Source organism: Apteryx mantelli, chromosome 4, assembly GCF_036417845.1.
Source record: "Apteryx mantelli isolate bAptMan1 chromosome 4, bAptMan1.hap1, whole genome shotgun sequence".
Classification (NCBI taxonomy): domain Eukaryota; kingdom Metazoa; phylum Chordata; class Aves; order Apterygiformes; family Apterygidae; genus Apteryx; species Apteryx mantelli.
The window spans coordinates 23,103,918-23,124,802 of NC_089981.1; the positions used below are offsets into that span (position 1 = coordinate 23,103,918).

Below are 20,885 nucleotides of genomic sequence, written 5' to 3' on the forward strand. Positions count from 1 at the left end.
CTCAATATACTTTCTCTTTCATCTCCTCGTGACTAGGGTCATGAATATAAGAGAGAGGACGGCGAGTGCTGTGGGAAGTGCGTTGAAGCAGCCTGCAGAATCAAACTAAGTAATAACACTGTTCAGGTGCTCAATGTAAGTATCCCTTTTAATTGTCAGACCTCTGTTTTAGTCAGTACAGGTTAGAACAGCTAACAGTCAACTTGCATCCCTTCCTAGTAAGAACTAATTAACATAGAGATTACTCTGTGAAAACTAGAGGCCAGTTTTCAGAACTGAACACTTAATTAGAAAAACAAATCCTTGATATATGTGCTTAACTAGGCAGTGAAAAGAGGACAGACATCAATTACAGATTTCTAATTTGTAACCTGAGTTTTGAGACCCAAGATCTAAGCTTTCAACCAAGCCACGGTTGAAAGTGTGGCATTTCCCCTTCGCCACTTGAAAGAATTTTGGAAGAATCTGGTAATCTTTGAGGTGTAGGAATTTAATTAGTTCAGTCATTTTTTAAATAACCATACTATACTTGATAACAATGCAGAAATAATACTTATGTTCTTTTCTCTTAATCTTAGCTTGATGAGATCCTGCCACTTGATCTCTGCAGCTATTACAAATGTGAGAAAATTGAAGATCAATTTGTTGCAGTCCAAACTAAAAAGACATGCCCTGAATTCAAGCAAGGAGAGTGTGATCCTGTAAGTTTTAATCAATTTTTCATCTATTGAATGCAACGTCAAAGAACAAGGAGGAAAAGATAAGGTAGAACATGACAAAATTGCTTTCACTAAAGTTTCAGGAAAGCCTTAAGAATTGAATCAATCTTGCTGTAGCATTACTAATAAGAGAAGCTTAGTATTTTCATATGAGGCTACAGGGATGCAAAACTTCTATGGCAGGGACACAGCCATCAAGACAGTCATGGTTTCATTCAGTGTTCATCATAGACGAGCCTTCTGACCAGTAATAATAATGCTAACCAGTATTCATACTCCCGCTTTTATCATCTATGCGCTAATACAAAACCTTCCTCTACGTTTCTGCAAAGGATGAAGCAGAGACTACTCCTGATGGCTGCTGCAAGATATGCAAACGTAAGTAAATCTGTGTGCAAGTTTTCTGCTTAAAGACACGACATTCAACTTCTATCTGTTTTTGAGCAGAAGGGAGGATTCTTCCATCCTCCAGTTTTCATTTATTCTATTTATCAAGATCCTGTGTTTCACTGATCATCTCTTCAAAAGGAAAAGCAATTTTGTTTGCTTGATATTGAGCTCCAAACTTAAGCCATGAATGCTCAAGCCTCAGCATTGCTATGGTCCAAAGACTACAGCAGAGAGATTAAAAAATAATCTAAAATCTCCAGGCACATTACACAGTATTCCTTAACAACTGTTTCATACTATATATGGATTCTCAATAATCAGATATCATCCACTTCAAAATAAGTTGTTTTAGTATCCATTTAGTTCTTTAATTAGAAATTTGAGGCATCCGTTTATTTTTTCCTCTTTTTCTGAAGCTCCGAACTGCAAAGCTTACAGCAAAAAAACTGTGATCCGCCATGGTGAATGCGAATCTTCTGAACCTGTCGAACTGGCGTACTGTGAAGGGACGTGTCCTGGCTCCTCAGTGTAAGTTCCAAAAAGTTAACTGAACATCTCCTTCCATTCGTTTATACTCATGGCCTCTCTTCATTTAGAGAATCAGTTGGCACTGATCACAGAATATAAACAAATGTGATGTGCTTATGAGAAGCAAGTGATTCAACTGAACGAGCTGGATCACAGATCTGAGATTTGTTTCAGAATTTGGCAGGGTTAACAACATTGCTACACAAATATGATTTCCACTCACTAGCTGGCAGCATGACAATAATGCAATCAAGTTCTCAATGTTGTGTGAGTGATGGCAAAGCACAGAAATGATAAATTGCAGAACCCTGAGAAACATTTATGTTGTGAACCTTCTCCGATTTACACCGTCATAAAACTAGTATAATTTGTACAGCAGAGTTATTTCTCATTTCCCACAGTGGAAGAAGGACACTGGGTCCCAATTCACACATATTCCTTTTCTTCAGTTTCGCTAATAGGAAAAGTAACATCTATAAGCTGGTCCATAATTTACAGCTATTTATTTATAATGCATTCCTGTAAGTACAACGATGACTAGAGATAGATTAGCAAGACAATTTTATTTCATACCAACAATTGGTCTATAGCTTTCATTTTTCTCATTGTCTTCTACATGTTATGAACTAAATTTGGCATAAAGGAAAGATGATTGTTAAAAAACTAAAAAAACCCTCATTAATAGCAACAAAAACTATCTTTTTTGTTTTTATATCTGGAGCTATACGTACATAACAGGTTTGGACCTATTATTAGCAACACGTCCAAACGTGCCCAATAAAGCGAGAAGGAGCTTATTCTGATACTCAATGGAAGCAAGAATAGTTTCGCTACTGAAGGGACAGGTTATTAAAACCACATTCATATATATACGCACACAAAAAAAATTTTTTTTTTCTTTTATATGTAGATAGATAAACCCAAAAGTTATTAGGGGTGGGTGGGTGAGAGAGAGAGAGTGTGTGTGAGAGTGTTTTTAATGAGTCGATATGCTTTTTTTTTTCCTGGTATAGGTATTCCATTGAAGCAAACCAGATGCAACATGACTGTGGCTGTTGCCAGGAGCTCAATAGCCATACAAGAGAGGTGACCCTGACTTGCCAAAATGGAACAAGCATCAGTTATAACTATGTTTATGTGGAACAATGCCAGTGCATGAATGCATGCATTTCAGAAGCCCCTGAAGCAGAAGTTTTCCAGTGGAAGAAAAGCAGCAGAAGAAAGAGATGATCACTTGGAAAAGAAAGCAGAGCCCCTAGGAAAACTGGAATCATATCATCCCCAAACTAACTTGTGCTCCTTCTTAAGCTATCTGATTTCAGTTTGTTATCATCTTTTCTCATTTCTTACATGTTAAAAAGTAAAAGCCAAACAATTACATCTTAGTACGTACTTTTTAAGTGATACAATTTAAGGGGAAAAATGGGAGACCATGTAAAATATTCTGTGTACATCATGGAAATAAGCAAATATATATCAGTTCAAAAAATTGATATTTTGGACAAAGTTGTAAGGGCTCTCTGAAAACAGAACCATAAAACATTGCTACATTGGTCGCAACTCTTGTGGCTAGAGAAAGTTTTATTGCATATCATTTATATGGATGTAATATTCTTACCAGACATCTCACAGTGACAGGGAAAAGACTGTTTTCCTGTTTTGTCTCTTATTTGATCAATAAAACTTTCAGCATTTTTCATTTTGGTGACTGGTGACTTTTTGATACCTGTTTTCACTATCTAGAAGATGGATAGTTAAATGACACCAGGGAGTTTTAAAACTCAGATGGGTGTAGTCTCTAGTGGTCTTTGCGAATGACGACACTCACAACCCTTTTCTAGAATGAGGTTAAATTTCTTACCGACGGCTAAGTAGCTCTGTTCACTGGCATAAAAGGTACTTGGAGGAAGAGTTCTCATTTGCTTACTGTATTCTAGTTCCCAAGATAGAAAACATGTAGGCTGTGGTTTGTTTTCCTTATAATTAGAGATTATGTCCAGAAGACAAGTCTATTAAGAGGAAGGGGAAGCTTTATTCACCACTGTTATTCTACATGCTAGACCAGAATGCATCTGGCTTTAGAAATCAAAAGTGGCTTCTTCAGTTTGAAAAAACAAATTTACGTATGCATGAAAGCTCTAACCAGTTAAAGAATATTTAAAGTGAAGTCAATGAACTTTGTAAAAGCAGCAATTTTTCCTCCCCACAATTTGTAACAGTATTTGCAAATAAGTTCAAGTTACATTTTTAAACTATACGTTTCCTCCATTACCTACAAGATTTTGAATGGATTTACACTACAGAGAGATTTGGCTGCATTTTCCCCACAGTAGTTCGTCATGTTTACCTGAACTGTTTGAAGCATTTACTGTATCAGTAGCTGTTGTAACAAAAGTCTGAAACCTGACCCAGAGATTTAGCTGAAGAATAAACGAGGAACTGATTAATCAAACAATTACACATTTTATACATGTTTATTTAGAAGCGAAATTCAATCCTTGAATGAAGTCAGTAGCACCATGTCCATTGGCCTTCCCAGGCATGATCTGACATCATATTAGCATCAACTGATGCAGAGAAATAGGAGGGCTTGTAAGCTTTGCATTTTACTGTTAAATTCATTCATGCCACAGCTATCCAGTTTGCCTGTCCCACAGCAGGTACGCAGGCTTCAGCAGAGTTACTAGCTCAGATAGTGGAGCACACAGCTGTACTGCTTCTAGCACTTTCTCTGATCCAATAATTGAGCCCCTTTTCATGGGGAACAGGGTCTGAAGCCACACCAGCTCTGTGTACTGTCTGCTCCATAACTTCACCATGGCCTGACCACCAGCTACCACTACGAGCAGACATCCAGCCAGTTCTGCAAAGTGACTGCTATGCCAAGCAGTTGGACAGCTTCAGCACAGCCTCCCCACTCTCTGGCTTTCAGAGCATTCACCACTATGGGCATCACAAGCATGCCGAGAGCCTAGAACTGGAGCTAATAACCAGCATGTCTGCCTGTGGGAGGCCTTATCTACACAAGAGGCATGCACGTAGGCTGGCTGTGTTAGGTCTGGAGTGATAACACTGAGCTAGCACTATTAATCCTGGCTAGACAAATTGATGCCTGCAGAGCTGATTGGGTTTCTGCATGCTGAACCCTGACCTATGACCTAGCACACTAACAGTAACATGAAACGAAATCTGTAAGCGCTTAAAGTTGGCTTTGTCTTCAGCAGTGCTGAGACTAGACTGAAGTCAATAGAATTTGTGGGTATTTCCCCCTTCCACCTTAGTCCCTATACTCTGAGTATTTACTACTATGTTCACTAGTTACAAGACTTCCCTCACTTTTTCTGGTCTGCTGGTTTTCCTGAATTACTTTAAGCACGGTATGAAAGTGTTAGTACATTCCAGTTTAAATCTTAAGCTGCCCCCTAACGGTCATTATTTGCTTCTCTAGGGAAAACTAAGACGGGGAAATATTTCCTTAATTCCACTGGAAACATTAAGCTTTGCAGAGCATCTTCAACCAGAGATCAGTATCAGCAATATTACTAGTTGAAAATATTTTAGTAGAACCTAAATCATGGAAGATGCAGAGGCTATTTCTCAGTGTTGGATAACAAATTACTTCCAGTTAGCTGACTGACAACCTTTGAATTAAATTTGATGACCGCATTGCAATCCTCAGTGGGTATGTACTGTATTCATGAAAAAAATCCACACCATAATTCACTGTTCAGAACAGATTATCTTGGAGAGGTTTTTTGCCTTTGAAAACCAGCCCACTGGAAAATACTAGAAACCACTGAGTATTCTCCGATCTCCTTAAAAAACAATTTCCAAAATTTTAAAAGCAAAATCTATTCTTTTTTCCCCCCTCAAGCCTAAACAGAAGAAAACCCAAGGGACTCATACACTTTAAGTGGACAGAATTCAGGAGGAGACAAACAGGTAGATTTTCTTTGAAACAAATGCTATAGTTGGCATTACAGAACTAAGAAATCTCTAAAAGTAGATACTTTAAAACAGAGAAATTAACTATATAAAAAACATGATGACATACATTTGTTTGTGATGACATACATTTAGCTATTGTCTACTATATGAAGCTCCATAGAACTTGAAATAAAATTAATGCAATGCAGGTCTCAATTTTATAGGAAAAAATTCCCATATATGTTAAATATACAATCATAGCATCAAAACAGTTCCAGTTATGGAACTACAGATTAGTAAATGGCTTAATATTTAAAATGAGCAGCAGTATATAATATAAAAATCAATCCCAGGCTCTTTTCCTGTGATTTCTACAGTGTATCCAGTTAATCAGAAAATGCAAGATTTTTACCCTATGATATTTATCATAACCAGATGTTATCCTGATGTTTCACTAAAAATTACCACAGAAAAGCATTTACCTATACCAGGAAATAGAACACTAACTTGTCCAGTCAACTAAGTTGTCAGCTACAGGGACTTTTGCAGTAGGGAATGGTTATGTTACTACATACTTTACTACATAACATTCCCATTTACATTACTACATAACCATTCCCTACCGCAAAAGTCCCTGTATGACATATGCATATGTATGGTGAAACTACCCAGTTAGTGTAATCTATTGATATCTCTGCATAAAGCCTTTTAAACAAATTAATGGACCAAATTAAAAATTTTAAACAGCTCATTGAATAAAGTAACCCATTAGCAAATAACTTACAGGTTTTATGGTCTGACAATCTAACACCAAAATTGGGCAGGTATGAAGGTTATGTTGTTGTTCTGTAAAAGGGCATTTGTGGAACTGTGGTAATTAAACAAATGAAAGACAATCATAGATTTTAAACGAGCATCGATGATATACCTTGAGTTCATAAGCAGGAGGACAGAATTTAGCATCACTGAACAAGCTAAACTGGATGAGATATCTGCACAACATTCCTACACAGGGCCTTTTCTTCCCAAACCACATTAGTCACTTATGCTTACTGTAAGCTTTCCAAAATAGAAACTAACAACATCCAGTCAGCTGGAGGACTGGAAAATGGCCAAATATTTTCATCTAATCTTTGAAATTACTTTTAGTTCAATTCCCCTGCAAATTGAGGAAGAATAGCTCTGAATTAGTTCAGTGAATAAAGAAAAATAGTTCTCTATTTCTCAATCTTTCCAAGTCTCAAACATATTTTGAAAAACTTGTGATTTAGAAGTATTAAATAACAGGAGAAATATTTCACCCTTTATGACAACATTTCTTTCTTACCTTTCAGTGCATTTTTTCTGTTTCTTCTTCTCTTTTGAAACAGCACCTCCTGGTGGAGATTTAAGGAGAATATTTCATTAATTTTGGCTTCCAACTTCCATTTACCTCCCTTCCTCTATTGATATTTAGTAGCATTTCCCATGTTTTAATGCAATACCATGATGGGTAAGGAGTTTGATTCATTCATGTCACCTACTTGTCTCTCAACAAGGTTTCTACATTGCTAATTCTACCACTACACAAGATACTACAGACCTTAGATCAGTCTCCAATTAATCTTATTTCTAGAACCTCTGCCTTTTCCACTTTAGAGAAGAGAGGAGAGAAAAAAAAAAAAGAGAGAATTCTTTGGAAACATTCACTCAATAAGAAGGCTGAATCCTAGTCCTAGAGGAATGAGAATCTGCATCACATGGAGGTAAGCCCTAAAGCATGATAGAAAGTATTTAGCTCCTTCTTGCTTCCATGCTGTGTGAACATGCTGAAGCCTCAAGGGCCACACAAATCATCCTTCCACTTCTTTTAAAGCGGAATATGCCCCAGAGAGGTTATCAGGAGATTGTCTCACAAGCTGTTTCAATCAAAGTATTTAAATTTATATTTTAAAATATTCCCATACTACTTTGTTGTCATGGTGGGGGGAAGAACAGCAACCAACCCAAACCACCCACATACCAACCCCACATTTCTCTTGGCACCATCCTGCTAAGATTTTCTGATTCAGGCATCCACATTTTAGTAGTTTTAAGTGTTTTTTTTTTTTTAAATGGACAAAAATAGCACTTGAAAATACATGAGTTAAGATGACAAGTTCTCAATCCTGCTACAGACCATATGCTTATTTTCAATTTGACCGGGGGGGGGGGGGGGGGGAAGAAGATGAGGAAGACAACAGTACTTCACTGTCCCAGAAAGTGAGTGAAAGAGTACCTAGCTAATTTTAGAATTGGAAATAATTTTAAAATAAACTGAACCATGCTGCATTTGCTTCCAATGACAAATGCATTAAAATTAACTTGCCCATTTATATCTTCCTGCTTCATACTCCAAATTAGTACAGTGAATTCTTTAAAAGCACGTTCTAATTTTTTGAATACTCCGAACAGCAGTATTTCCACATAGTTCTCCCACACATTGAAATACAGATGCAGCCAAGATCAGTTTTAATTTATTTGCTTTCCACAACTTCACTTCTCCAGTTTATATGTGAATTTTACTTCAAGAGTTATGGTATACCATAAGTATAGTCTATCTGTTCTTACATAATTATGCATTTTGGAAAGATAGTACAGAAAATGCTTCTAATGTATACACACTGCAGTATTAAAATAGATCAACTTGGTTTCTAAACAAGCTTCCTGAAGATCTTGGATAGAGAACTTAAGCAGTCTTCAGTAACCTATGACTTAAAACTGAAGCACAGAAGATTGATACTATGGGTTTTCTTTTTTTCCTACTTATTCTAAAGTAAGTATTTGCATTTCTTCCTGGATGCCCTATTTTCACTGGTATACTTAAATATTTTAATAATTCAAATTACACTGATTTTTCTTTATAACCCCACACATCATGACTGCTCTACTATCACTGAAATGAAAATGCCATTAAATATTAAAGTTAAAATGCTAAATAGATGCTTTAGCAGTCACAAGAACAGCAACATTTAAGTAAATTATTATTATTTTTTTCAATCTCTCAGTGCGGTGGAGAAATGTGAAAGTCAGTAGTAAGCTTTAGAACATGACATGGGATAGAAACCACCACATGAAAACACAATTTGAACACAATTTCATTTGATATTAGGTGCTAACAGTATGTTAAGGAAGCAAACCAAAGGAAATTGAATTGTGAAAGATTTCGCTCAACTATCACTTGTTAGAAAATTAACTTCCAATAAAAATAACACTATGAACTGGACAGCAAAACTCAAAATGTTAACTTGATAACGTATTAAAGCTACAAGCAATTAATGAATTCTTGCTGAGCATAGCAATGCTTTTAAATGAAGAAGAGGACTTAGGCTAGCCTTCCAGTCAACCACAGAATTAAAAGGAGATGCTACCTATAAAACAAATCTTTAGACTTCAATAATTTAAAAGATTAAATATTAGCAGATTAAAAAAGCCAGTTATCATGGCTAAAATAATACAGACAGGCAACTTCATCACTCATCATTCATACATCACTCTTCTCTACAAAGCTCTCACTGCATTCACGCTCTGGAGCATCTCCTCCACACATGCTCCCCTCTTCCCTCCTCCCTTGCCCCCCCTTGTCCTTTGCCTCACTGCTCCCTTATTCTGTCCTTCAGGCCTGCAATACTGTAACACTTTCTTGGAAGAGTAACATCTAGACCAGTTCGAAAAAGGCACATACTTTTGAGCATTTAGTATACTAGTCCCACCAGAAGACCACATTTCTAAGAACTGAAGTGTAATTTGTTAACTAATGACTGAATAAAAGATATCTAGGATGCATTGTGTATCCATAGCTCGGTCTATAGACAACGATTCAAATAATCCTCCTCTCCAACAGAGACATGATACATTCTCATTTAGATGATACATTTATTAAATTAGAATGAAAAAGTTAATGCATTCAGAGTGCAAGAAACACATTTGGACACTGGACCTCAATACAGAGAGAAACAATGTCTTCAGAATTATTATAGCAAAAAACATCCTCTGTATGGTATTACAGATCAACCAAATAAGCGATAACATTTGTAAGGGGAAAAAAAACATTCAGTACCATCAGCAGAGGCAAACAGCAGTAGAGAAGAAAGTAGCAAGGATCTAGCTAGACAAAAAGTGTTCCTATCTTTAGCAAGTTTAGGCTCTTGGCAGGATTCAAACTAGTACTCTAAAGCACTAACTTTTAGCAGATGCCAGTCTTATACAGCTGGCTTTGGCTTCAGGCTGCTTGAAGCTGTTGAGCAGAAGAGCAGTATCGGAGCATCATCCTGTTAGAATTTGTCAAAAGCTACAATCATAACGAGTGACAATGTTTGTTTTAAATCACAAAAAAAGACATTTGGTTCCAATGCCTTCATTTTACAGGCCCTCGAATAACTACTCTCTGCCTTTTTGCATCTCCCTCCAATTCAACCCTGACAATAAGCAGCTTGACTGAGAGGATATGTATGCTGAAAAGCTGAGTAGGCTCACGATCAGTGTTTTGTTCTTTTTAACAAGATAAAGTTGACATAAGAGTTTCAGCTGTAATGCTTAATTAAATCAAGACAAAAATCCCCAGAACACCACGTTAGTTTAATGTGCTGAAATCCATCTACTGGCCATACTGCTCCTACGTTTCCCATCTGCAACTCATACAACTACTGCTTTGCATAATATTTGCATAATATTTGCCTAAAACAAACAAACAAAACATTTAAGAACAAGAGCTACAGCTCCCTCGGAGGCCTGAAGTCCAGTTTATGAATGAACCTGGCTAACCCAACACTCTCCTTCCCCTCCTGAATGTTAGAACTGAAAGGTGTTTATTCTGTGCTTGAAATTCAGCTGTAATAGGATGCAGTACAATTTACCAGCCATTAAGTTCAACCATGATCTCTTGCTTTTATAAAAAGCTGTTATTACAGACCCCAACATTTTAATATAAAAATTTATATATGTACATTTTCCCTGAATTATTCCACCCCTAGGAATGCATGCTATCTGTGTAGAAGTTAGAGCAAGGGACTCTTCCTACAGATGGTATCTAAGCACTAAGTCTTTACCAAGATTTATCCTCTTGGGTGACATGCCACAAATCACTGTGCTATGACAATAAAGACCAAATGCCTCTATACCTATTCAATCACAAAATTTAACATGATTGTAGGGAAGGGGCAAGACCAGTTTCTTGATGAACACCTGGTTTGTCTTAGAAAATAAAGATGCGGTGACTCTACAAATAAAAGAGAGAAACTATATCTCATTATTGGAAAGCCAATAGGAGGATGTATAAAGACACTTTCAAAGGGAAGTTTAAGACAGTAGGGGATTCAAAACAACTTAAAATCATGCATTATGAAAAGACTGCTTTAGAAGATCAGAAACTGGATGATTTTTGATACTGTATTTTAAAAGTTTCAGTATCACTTTTAATCATAAAAAAATAAATATTCACTCTACCAATACTACTTAGAGGCTTCTTGAATGTAGCTGGGAAAACTGGCTTTTCAGCAGATGAGAAAAAAATATCTTAAGTGTGGGAAATGAAACAAAGAGTGGGGAAGAGGAGAATAAGGGTCTATTTTCCTTATTCCAAATCTGGCTTTAAAGTTCTCATGAATCACTCAAGAGCCTACATTTCAAATGTACATTCCAACTCTTGAAAATATGAAAGTCTATGGCTATTGTGGAAAGTATTTGAAGTCAAACATTAAAAAAGATAAAACAGCAACATTGCACATCACTGGTAAAATAAACTGGTGCATACTACTTAAAGTGCATTACTTCACCATCTACAAAAACAAACATAGAATTTATCCAACAGGTGTAACGGGTGCCTACTTCATGATTCTGCAAGCTCCAAGATGAACTGATGTCTGAAAAAAATAATACTAACAATAAATATCAGCAACCTCTAATCTCTTCTGAGGATCAGACTAATTCAGATATGTTAAATCTCCTCCCAATTGAATTTATTTCCACCTGCATCAAATAACATTAATTACTGCAACCATAATCTAACAAGTCACTGGGCAACTTTAAATACCATTTGAAGATTCTGAAGCTACTTTTCATGATTATTTCATATCACATGAAAAACACTATTACAGTAACTTTTCCACCAATGTAAAATGATAATTTGGCTGAAACTTAGGTGTAAAGAAAGAAGTCTTGCAAACAGATCATAGGTTTCTGCTTTTTTAAATATAAGACAATGTCTCAAATAATTGTTTACCATGTCATTAATTTTCCAGGTATAAAATCTTCCCATCTGCATTTATCCTTTGGAATAATGGGAATGCAGAAGTAGTACTAAGAGTGTAGTTAGCTGTAGGAGTACATTAGGGCTCAGTCCTGTCCTCGGCTACAGCAATACAGACTGTGCAAGTTATCTGTTAAGATTTTACAGATACATAACAATATTACATGACAGGATAAAGCCCTGAACACAAACCAGAAAATACATTGCTTTGGTGCCCAATGACTAGGTTGAATAGAAAACGCTCATTACAAATATGAACAGTGCAACCCAAGGAATTTAGCTTATTCAATTAAAAATTTTCATCAAGGACAGTTGACTATATCACAGCAATAATTAAACATCACAGGACAAGCAGAAGGGCCTTTTTTTTTTTAATTTCTGGCAGAAACAGGCTGCTTGATGAAACCAAAATACTTTAACAAATCAGTTATGCTAAAAAGGAAACCCTCCACGGAAAAAGTTTTTTCAATCTAACAAACAGTAGTATATCCTGTACTGCATAGAGTTACTTTGTAAGAACTTGTTTTTTGAAAAGGGGGAGAGAAAGGAAAAAAGCAGCATTACTCGCCACCCCAGTCAGAATATAGCCACACAGGCACAGCTGATAGTAAAGATGCTTCAATGCTGTTGTAGAACATACGCTAAACTGAAAACATATAGACTGAAAAAGAAAGTGAAAAAGATCCAAATGTCCAAGGAGAAAAGGGGATACAATCTTTCACACAGAATACGCTAACAGAAAACTGTTAGGAAATTCTTCCTCTAGCTAAATCCCTGGCTTGGCAAGTAAAAATAAAGGTGGCATCAAGGATGGGGACAATGCAGGAAGTGGGGATCTATGATTCTTCAGCCATCTGAAGCAAGGAGTTGATAGCTGCATCCTTGTTCCCCCTCTGAGCTTCTAGCACTGAGCGGATTACTTCCCTGTCCATGTTGGGAAACATGTCCTGGATAGATTTCAGGTCCTCTTCATTACAAAGGTGCTGAGGGTTCACTGCAGGAGGTGGTATTGCCACTGGTACCATGCTGGGATTACAGACTGTAGGCATCCCTGAAGACAAACAAACAGACAAAACCATGAAAGAAAATTAAAGACCTTGAAAAAATGAAGTGGCTCATGCCTCTCTCCGCCAGCCTGCCAACTTCAACAAACTTTCAAACACATACTCCAGAAAAGAGGCCACAAAATTTTTTCTCCAGACTGTTACAACCAGAAGACATTTTTTCTTGAATGGGTTCTCTGCCCAAGTTCTGATCTGTTCTACATGTACTATAGTACGGCAACAGGTACAGCTCACAATTAGATACAACCAGCATTAACCAGGTTTATGTTAATCACTAAACAAACACTAAGGGCACCATAGATGTATTTTTCTAAAACAAAAAACAAACAAAAAACCAACCCACACCTAGCACCCATTGTCCAGTTAAATGCACCTTAGTGTATTTATGCTGTGATGAACAAGATGCTTTTACACCAGCAGTATATACAACTGATACGTAGTAATTCAATGAATGCAATCTCCATTGCATTAAAAGCAAAGCACTGAGGTTATTGATCTGGATCAGTAACTGATCCGGAGACTGGATTGCTTCCCCATAAAGAGAATTTTAAGCAAATATTTTCCCCTGGCTTAAGTTCCATCTGGTTCACTGTGCAACTATACCACAATGTAGTGAGAGAGCAATTCCACTTACAACTAAAGGGGCACACATTGCTTTTCTCTGTTTCTCTGCCAGAGGACAAATTTCATCCGACATTTTTGATGGAATTTTTGTATTGCTATGTGAAATTAAAGCACTGTTAGTTTAAAAAAGTTTTAGAAAATGAGTTTTTCAAATTCCTAGAAAAAGGAATTACTAGACAAAAAGTCCCTTTTCATCACCTGACAAATTTTATCATTAACTCAGACTAGATCTATTGCTGAAAAACTACCATTTGTTTTTATAAAACTGAAGTCAGGTATAGTATACCTAGAGGCTGTCATTATCACTTCCAGAAATAGTCTATTTCTTTTCTTCTCTAAGCAGTTCCAGACTCTTCATCATCTTAGTCTTACATATTCACGTGTTACTTCTCCAGTTCTACTATGTTTTCTAAGGTAGGGCAATGAGAATCATCTGCATCCAAATGCAGAAACAACATTGCTTCATACAGCAGCATGATAAAGTTTTCATGTTTTTCTATTCTCTTTCAGACATTTTATTTGCCTCTTTGAACACTGTTCACCGGTATTTTCAGTAATTCAAAGACCTTTACGAGTTCTAATGGCCAATCAAGAAACCATCATCAAGTAGGTATTAGTTAAGATTTTTCTTCATACATTTGTGTTTCACCCCAACCTTAGTAGGTAATTTTACTTCCCGTTTACTTAGTATCATGAGATTCTTCTGCAACCTGCTGCAGTCAGAGAGACAGAACAGTTAAGAGTTTTCATTTTGACAAATTGCCTACTGGTCCCCCTTCTCTTGATTTCTTATTTGTAAATATGATGCACTCCATTAAAAGCCTCCCTCCATTAGGGGAAGGCTAATTGTTTATCTCTTCATCAGGTTTTTCAAAATAGCTATTAAATCACAACAGGACCTTTAGTTCTATCCTACAATATCCTAACACAAGAGTTCTCAGCAAATGACATTGCCAAAAACGCAACTGACAATGGTATATACATAGACCACATCATCCTCATCCACATACTCAGACTTCTACAATTTCTAAGGTATGAGTTTTCCCTACCAGTTAGGGAAAACTAGTTCTAATCTTTATAGGTTTTAATTAGCTTATGCAATAGGGCTTATTTACCTCAGAGCCATGCCTAAAAATTTTCAGTTTGCTACCCTCCACTCCTCTGTAAGTAAGACCAACTTAACTAAAAGGTCACACACTGCATTTGCTGCAAAAATCCAAAATATGAAACTGGAAGAAAGTGTTATCTAGCCTGAATTTTCTTGCTGATCATCTTAATTTGTTTTAAACCCTAACATTATGACCTGATGCTACTCCCCTCAAAAAACACCTTTCTTCCCATGCTGCCCTGTTATGGTCTTATGTTCCACCTTTTTAATATTCTTACCTATATATACCTTTCAAGTCCTCTAATTACCTAAATGATTCCAAAATTTCTGCTTCTTTAAAATAAATAGTTCTTACCTCTTTAAGCATTCGATCCTCAAAGGCTTTGCTGACCAACCTTACTACCCGTTTAGATATATCATTTAACACTCTCACATTTGGTCAGATCTTCCAGTTTTTGAAGAATTTCTTTTCCTTTTACTTCCATTACCTACTTTACTGTTTTACCACAGCAACTTTTTAGGATCCTCCAAGAGTGCTTTTTTATTTTATGTTTTTTATCTACATACATTTACTTTGAGCCTAACAATGTCTTTACACAGTTTTTAGTTCACCATTTTAGCTTTACTTCTGTGACCTTAATTACTTTTCCTTAAGTTAAATCAAGGATGAACCATTTGAATAATCATTATTAGACATCTTCAAAATAAGATACTTTTTGAACCAGGTTCTATGCATTACTCAGGACTAGATCAAAAGCTGCTTTTCTTACGAATTCTGACTAACTGCTCAAAAAGAATGTACTTCTGGTGGCTAGCACCTGCACCATAATATTAAGCAGACTTAGATCAGACAACTGACATTATTTCCAAGTGTGCATCTTTGCAACTTCATCTCTCTTAGCGTAATGACTAAAGTACTGCTTAGGTGATCCAAAGTATTGCCCCTATACTGTATCACTTCTATTCAGACTTACCTCCTAAAAGATAAGAAAGGTAATTTTAATACCTACCTTGTCTCTTCAATGTTTTCTATAACATCTCTAACATTATTTCATTAGAAATGTCTAACTTGTACCAATATTTTAGCATTTCAGTAATTAACTTCCATCTATCAGTTTTAAAGATGCTTACATTAAAATTCCCAGATCAGTTAACCCATCCTAACTTATATCTCAACTATCGTTGACAATGTACTGTAATCGAATACAATCTGACTGCTTTTGTGCATGTGGCTCAACTGTTATTTTACTTAACGCACTCTTTACTGTTTCTTTCCTCAGCTTGGACATCTGTCCTATCAGATATGCTAGAGGAGTCATCACTTTCAATTTTAAGCATCTCCATAATTGCCAGTTTTTAGGTTTTATTTTAAAAATTCCCCTTGTAATCTTTTTAAGTTTTATTGAAAGCAAAAAGGGAACTTAGATGCTGTAAGTAGTCTAATGTACAGGCTGCATCTATTCTAAAAGGTTTGTATTTAGAACTAGAGAAACAACTCCTAGCACCATTTTATTACACCCACACACTGAAACCCTGTCTCTACCCAGCCCTATACATTGCACCCCTCCCAAGGATATGTATAGTCTCTTCCCCAGCAGCCTAAACCTTGGCTCCAGAGCTTATACTATCTGAGCCACGGTCGCTGGGGTTCTGCCGACGCTACGAGGCTGTCTGAACACCTGGTAAATTATACCATGCATGTACCCAGGAGGCAAACCTGTATGCAGTCCTCACCAACACTGCAAATACAACACTCTGCCCAATAATCAGATCCAGCTGCATTTCAGATTGCCTCTTCTATAGCTTCAACAAGCCTCAGCAGCTTCCCCACAATTTCCACAAACAATCTCGCCATATGCAAGAGACAAAGATGTGTGGCATCAGGAAATAAAGCGCATCACAGTACTCAAAAGAACAGAGTCATACAATGGTTGTTTTGCCTTTTACTCAAGCTTCCAACTTTTTTCAGCAGGTTATCAGTTTTCTAAGATTATCCAAATGAGTAGAATTTTGTAAATAATCAGCCTAAGTTATCCAGGAACTGTCCAAACAAAAAGCCAGTTAAAAAAACATTAATCCAAATGAAACATCCAACTCGCTTCAAGTGCCACAGCAGCCTACGGTAACAACTGGACAAGCTTGCTAACAAAGTTCAAGTGTCTTGCCAGTGTCAAAATCATGAAGGTCACACAACTTCTCACCGTTTCATCAGAACAAGTTAACTCTGAAGCCACAGATATCTGCAAAGGCAGTATTCAATAAATAATTTTGATTTAAATATTCTCAATTTCAGAGCCAAGACATTTCCTGGTAGTACTATTTTTGCTAATGATTTTCAAACTCTTTTCTCAGCTCTTACAGCTCAAGCATGACAATTTATACTGTCTACAACTACATTGTACACACACTTAAATAAAATTGAAGTCAGTATCACAGTGACATTTAATAAGTATTTCTATGATAAATGCTTATTTTTCATATAACTCCATATTCAGGCTACACAGGTTACCAATTTAAAGAATATCTTGTTTTGTTTTTCAAATTAAAAGCATCCATCATTTCTGATTTACAAAACAGTAAGGAAGACTTCTTGCATAAACTTAAAGAACTAAATACCATGATTTAGTGTGTATGCAATCATTACACAGAGCTATAATAAACTTTGAATTTATTAATGTTCAGTAAGAAGCTGTTTTACATATTAAGAAGCTCACTTCACTAAGAAGTGAAGACTGAAGGTAAAACACATAAGTATCCACTATAAATGGAATTGCACACACCTGTGTATTGTTCTCAGCTATTAGCTAAGTGTCATAAATCAGAAGAATGGAGCACTGTTTCCAATCCAGTGGAATAGCAATGGCAAACAGGCAGGCAGGAGCGGTGACATTCCAACACAAGAAATGAGTACATACAACAGCAAGTCAACTGACAGCACCTTGTGATTGCGACGAGCAGCAACGGAAGCATCAAAGAAGCATCAATGGGGTAATTTTTTCTAACTGCATGCAAGGCATTACACACTTTTTATTTTATTGTTCAGTCAAGTGCCCTATGTTTAATTTCTTATATCACTACCATTCTGCTCCTTGCATAGTGCAAAGGGATCCTTCAAGAATTAAATCCAGGAACCTTCTCAGCACAAATTCTTTCATTTGATGGAAGAAATCAGGATCACTTGTTTTAGAGATACACATTCAAATAGGTCTAAATGATATTTCCTTCATAAAAAAATTCAGTGCTAGAATATGGATGCTATCTTTTTTTTTTAAATGCTGCTTCTTTGCAAACTGCTAAGTAAAATGAAGTCTATGGACTCATGGGAAGGTTTACAATTCCACCGCTCTAATAAAATTGATGTTGTTCTTGCAATATATTTAGTTTCATTTATGGCATCTTTCTGAAATTCAGAGCACAAAGAAATGACTTTCTCTCAAAGTCTAATTCTAGAATTTTCTGAACATACTTGATTGAACATCAATACCATAAAGTTAGGGATGTCCAATACCTTCATACAACTCAAAATCAAAGGTGGCATAGTAAAGTAAGAAGGAAAATGGATTTCCTATAACATAATTTACCTTTGAAGTTCATTCAAAAGCACATGTCAGATGCTTAAGTTGACATGAATCTAAAAATAGATGTTATTACTGAAAGATACATACCAATGAAAACATTAACCTTTTAGAATAAAAAGGCTCAAAGAATTACAGAAGGCAGTTGACAGGTTGCCTTGCCAGAATGTCACTGTAGAACTGAGTTCTTCACTTCTGAGTTTACAAATAAATAAGTAAATAAAATTTTTAAAAGCCTGACACTACCTCCTTCTCCCCCAGTCCTGCAGTAACAGAACAGAACTGCAAGATTAAAGTTTATTTAATAGGAAACCAGTATGGTCACCTAGAATAGCCCACTGGCACAAAATGGTTCAAGAAAAATATTAGTACACATTTTATCCATCAACACCACTATCAATTACTTTAATCATAATAGATTGAAACTGGGCAGAAGCCTTTCAAGACTTACAACAGGGTAAAGAGCTTTAACAATTTTGAGAGACGCATTAAATTGCCGTATTGTGACATCCAGGGTGCAGTACCTTGTGATGCAGTGTGCTGTAACATTTAAAAAAAAAAAAAAAGCTGTCTGCATGAGTTCATGCAAAAACTGGAGTCAATGAGGATGAGAGCAAGAAAACAGCTTGGAAACTTACCCAGAGCAAAGTACTCAAGCCCTAAAGACAAGTGAAAATGAAGGGGTGAGGGGAAAGGAATAAGACATGGGAAAGAGATATTAATCTATTTTTAAAAAGAAGTGAACCATTTAGTCTCCAAAAGTGAAAGCTGGGTAAATTTAGGTAGTTAGGTAAATACTAATCTATTTTATACCAGAAATTAAAGGCTGCTAGGATTCAGTCTCACATTTGCTGCAATACCCTGAACAAGTTTCCCAAAGTGTGCTGTTTTTACAGAAATGGCAATTAGAGGAAGTTTTTTCAATGTAAACAAACTACCAGGTGTTTGTAGCAAGGATTATATTTTATTGCTCATAAAGGAAAAACATACACCTATAGTATTCTGAACAAACACCAACACCCTCACAAGCGAACCCACCAAACAGCACAGAGACCTAAAGGGCTAATGTACATACACACTAAGTTAGCCTCAATGGAAAGTGATATTCTAGACTCTGACAGAGCCCTGCCACTTTTTTTTTTAACCCACTTTTAATGTGGGCATTTTTAAGTCAAGTAGAATGGATTTCCTATTTATCCCATGAACATTTAGTTGATCAATATATAGCTTGCTTCACACTAAACTACCTTTGCTTAGCTCACTGCCTTTGCTATACTACTAAACATCAACTTGGATAGTAAGCAACCAGTATACCACAACATGTTCTACAGCACTACATTCACTAACGTTTAGAAACAGCTGCAAGAGAGTGTAGAAAAAGTCGACTTTTAGAAGAACAGCAAGACTGACACAGAAGTTTAAATTTTTCCAAACTTCCAATATATAACTCCAATGTCAACTATAGTTTGTATCAACTAGCACCCTTTTTTCCAAGTTTTTAATTTTGAAAACTTTCAAAATAAATTAATGCAGTGCAAGGATATTCTATTGTCATTTCTGCTTTCATCGGTTTTGCAACATCTACCAACAAATGGGGGGGGGGGGGGGGAATTACTCAACTTATGCTGACATCTGAAGTCTCATCTGCTTCCTACAGTGACTGTTTGCCTCTCTGTACAATAGACAGGTGAGAGCAAAGAGGTTGCTTTAATTTTAATTAGAAGGTTAATTATGATGTATATGGAGTTTTGAATAGAAACTTTGTGTTACTCAGGGTTGGAAAAAAAAACACAGCTTGGCCTTCATGGCACAACTAAATTTGACTAAACGCCATTTCACATTAAAGCTGAATTATTTTGCACAGTTCTCACAAATAACTATTAAATTGTTCTGCATAAACATTTCAGCCCTTCCACTGTATTTCCACCACAGATAAAGCTTAGACTCTCTCCATATTGCCTAAACAGCAGAATTTCCTCTATTTCAGATGTAACAAATTTAGTGCCACACTTTTTTGAAGGAAAGACATAAAACTCGCTTATTCGCTACAGTCTGTTAACTAGACAGGTAAAAAGTCTGAACTGAGAAGATGGGAGAGGGTAACTATATCCCTATGGAACAAACTGACATCCTGCTACTGCCATCCTTGAAGTGGACAGGGATTCTTCTTTCTGAGGCTGACTAAGGTTCTAAGGTTTATTGACAGAGTTTTCCCAGAAGATAAAAATCAACTTAACTAGCCAGTGAAGGTCATTAGTTTGCATGGCTACAAACGTCTTCCATGAAAGAGTTTATGGAATCTAGAAGTAGGATCTAGATCAGCAAATTAAAAAAAGTAATAATAAAAAAATCACAACACTTTGTATCTTCCAAGATGCACCGTCAGTTCCTTTTATCATTTGAAATGACTTTTGTTAAGCTATATAACTAAGTTCATGGTACAGTAAAAACATTCTGAAGCCAAGTCACTTGCAAAAGGCTAACTTAACCCACTTTCTGATTATTATGAGTGGGTAATCATTTAGGTAATAAGCAAAAGTTTTAGAACTTATAGTGCTTTAAGAGATTTTGATGGTGCTTACAGAAATTCTGAAAGACCAAACACAAAGCACAGAGTAATATTCAAAAGATTTATTAAAAATACAGAAAAGTTTTTAAATAGGCCAAAGAGGGTCTGTAATAAAT

General features: G+C 36.2%; 2 protein-coding genes across 6 annotated transcripts in view; one reads left to right on the forward strand and one right to left on the reverse strand.

The window, feature by feature from the left end:
* The window catches only part of LOC106496989 (mucin-5AC-like), a 58,065-nt gene extending 55,198 nt beyond the window's left edge, over positions 1-2,867 (forward strand). The window contains exons 36-40 of the mRNA XM_067295340.1: positions 37-135; positions 579-701; positions 1,052-1,097; positions 1,526-1,637; positions 2,651-2,867. Coding sequence (XP_067151441.1) covers positions 37-135; positions 579-701; positions 1,052-1,097; positions 1,526-1,637; positions 2,651-2,867 — 597 coding nt within the window. The remainder of the gene's footprint in view (positions 1-36; positions 136-578; positions 702-1,051; positions 1,098-1,525; positions 1,638-2,650) is intronic.
* A 6,567-nt stretch (positions 2,868-9,434) lies between these two features.
* TOLLIP (toll interacting protein) overlaps positions 9,435-20,885 on the reverse strand; it is a 30,163-nt gene continuing 18,712 nt past the window's right edge. For all 5 annotated transcript variants that reach the window (XM_067295997.1, XM_013957962.2, XM_013957964.2 and 2 more), the window contains one exon: positions 9,435-12,880. In XM_067295997.1, the coding sequence (XP_067152098.1) occupies positions 12,666-12,880 (215 nt within the window). In that variant the 3' untranslated portion in view covers positions 9,435-12,665. The remainder of the gene's footprint in view (positions 12,881-20,885) is intronic.